This window comes from Triticum dicoccoides, chromosome 5B (assembly GCF_002162155.2).
Source record: "Triticum dicoccoides isolate Atlit2015 ecotype Zavitan chromosome 5B, WEW_v2.0, whole genome shotgun sequence".
In the NCBI taxonomy this organism is placed as follows: domain Eukaryota; kingdom Viridiplantae; phylum Streptophyta; class Magnoliopsida; order Poales; family Poaceae; genus Triticum; species Triticum dicoccoides.
This window is the reverse complement of record NC_041389.1, coordinates 584,243,006-584,244,868: the sequence shown is the minus strand read 5'-3', so window position 1 is coordinate 584,244,868 and position 1,863 is coordinate 584,243,006. Positions and strand designations below refer to the sequence as shown.

The following is a 1,863-nucleotide window of genomic DNA, read 5'->3' as shown; positions in this document are numbered from 1 at the left end:
TCGCTCGACAGAATCGGAACCACAGTCATGGGCTGAGGCTGATGGCCCAAGCGCACACGCCGATGAACGCAGGAGCACATGATTCTGTCCCTGGCTTCCTCACCCCGCAGCAGCGTCGACGACAACACGCCCAAACCGCAAGATAAGACGATGGATGCCAGGAGAACTTGCAGAACATTTTACCGGAGGCAGGCGCGGCAGCTAAAACAGAGCCCAAGCTAGCAGTAGCAGCTCCTGAATTTCATTCCATTCAGCAATCTTGATATTGGCAGACTACAAAGTTACATAGACCAAATTATGTAAAACAAGTCAAAACTAATTTACAATAAATTGTTTCACACACAAGCAAATCACATTCGTTATGTAACGGCAGGGGCAGGATTACTGGAGTAGGATACGACGAGTGGCTACGCTACGCTACGGCAGGAGATGCAGGCACTTCAGGAATCGGATGCCCTGAAGAGGGTGAGCAGGGAGAGGAAGAGGTTGATGACGTCGAGGTAGAGCGCGACGGCGGCCCAGACGTACTCGTCGTAGGAGTAGCGCTTGATGAGGTTGTCGGTGTCGTAGATGATGTAGCCGCAGAAGACGAGCGCCGCCAGCCCGCCGTAGACCATGAGCGAGATGCGGCCCAGCGGGAAGAAGGCCTGGATGAGCGCGAACACCATGAGGATCATCACCGCCGCGAACAGGAACGGGCCCAGGAAGCTGAAGTCGTGCCCGCGCCTAGCCGCCCAGAACGTGTACGCCGTCAGGCTCACCACCACCACCGCCGTCAGGATCGCCGACTCCAGGATCACCTCCCCCTTGGTGAAGGCGCAGGTGAGCCCTACCGCGAAGCTGATGGCCACCGTGAACAGCGCCAGCAGCAGCAGGTTCACCGGGTGCCGCTGGTAGTAGTAGTACAGAGGACACAGCACTGCGGTTCCAAACACACGGACACGGTGAGCGTCAGTCACGTCGAATGAAACAGAGCAGAGTAACGAAGAATTGATTTGAGTCTGTGCGCGCATCGTATAACGTAAGGGGACGTACCGATGAACGGGAGGATGATGAGGAAGATGTAGAGCCCGAAGCCTGCGGGGGAGGAGACGAAGAAGAGCGCGACGGGTCGCACGAAGACGACGACGGAGGCGACGGCGATGGTGAGCAGCATCTGGATGGAGAGGATGGTGTACACCTTGCGGACGAAGGCCCAGCGCAGCTGCGGGCTCTCCAGCATCATCGGGTACAGCGGCCGCGCGGCCTGCCCGGCCTCCGCGTCGCCGCCCCACTCGGGGCCCTTGGGGGGCGGCCGGAAATACATCGTCGGCGTTCGGTCTTCCTTCCCTCTCCTCTCCGCTACGGCGGTGCACGGATCGAATGGGATGGCTCGGAGTCCCGGAGCAGAGCACGTGTCGCCTTGGTTTCTTTTGCCGGTGCGGTTGTGCGGCGGTGCGGTGAGAGCTGGCGTGGGGCGGAGAGTTTTAAGGAGAGGACAGGGGACAGGACGGGAGGGAGGATGGCGCGAGAGAGGAAGTGAAGATTCAGGAGGCTTCTCGGCGGTTGGGGTCGCGTGTGGCGGTTCCAGGAGGCTGACGCGTGGGGCCTGCCGGGATGGCTGACCTTCTGGTAAGTCTGGTCTCTGGTGGCGTCTGGAGGGAGGAGAAAGTTGTGCCGCAAAATATGTGCGATGCCTTTGCTTACTGACGAGGGTTATCCGTATTTTGCTTCGTTCAGGCGATTACCTGCCTTCTGTTTCGAAGTATCGCGCGACCTATTTATAGGCGTGCTTTGCGAAATTAAACCCTAGTTTTTTTTTTCGGGAGAAACCTTTCAGTTTCGTAACAGTTGCTCTAAAAAAAATTCCTCTAAAAAATCAAG

General features: G+C 57.5%; 1 protein-coding gene across 1 annotated transcript; it reads right to left on the bottom strand.

The window, feature by feature from the left end:
* Window positions 1-219: 219 nt before the first annotated feature.
* On the bottom strand, window positions 220-1,516 carry LOC119311788 (protein LIFEGUARD 2-like). Its single transcript, XM_037587490.1, has 2 exons — window positions 1,036-1,516; window positions 220-919 (listed from the first exon to the last, which is right to left on the bottom strand). Exons 1-2 carry the CDS (start codon window positions 1,304-1,306, stop codon window positions 441-443), a joined length of 750 nt encoding a protein of 249 aa, XP_037443387.1. The 5' UTR covers window positions 1,307-1,516; the 3' UTR covers window positions 220-440.
* Window positions 1,517-1,863: the final 347 nt, after the last annotated feature.

Coding starts and splice junctions, on each gene's coding strand:
- LOC119311788 (XM_037587490.1), bottom strand. CDS start 1,306: ATGTATTTCCGGCCGCCCCCCAAGGGCCCCGAGTGGGGCGGCGACGCG. Junction 920..1,035: donor CATCATCCTCCCGTTCATCG/GTACGTCCCCTT, acceptor TTGGAACCGCAG/TGCTGTGTCCTCTGTACTAC.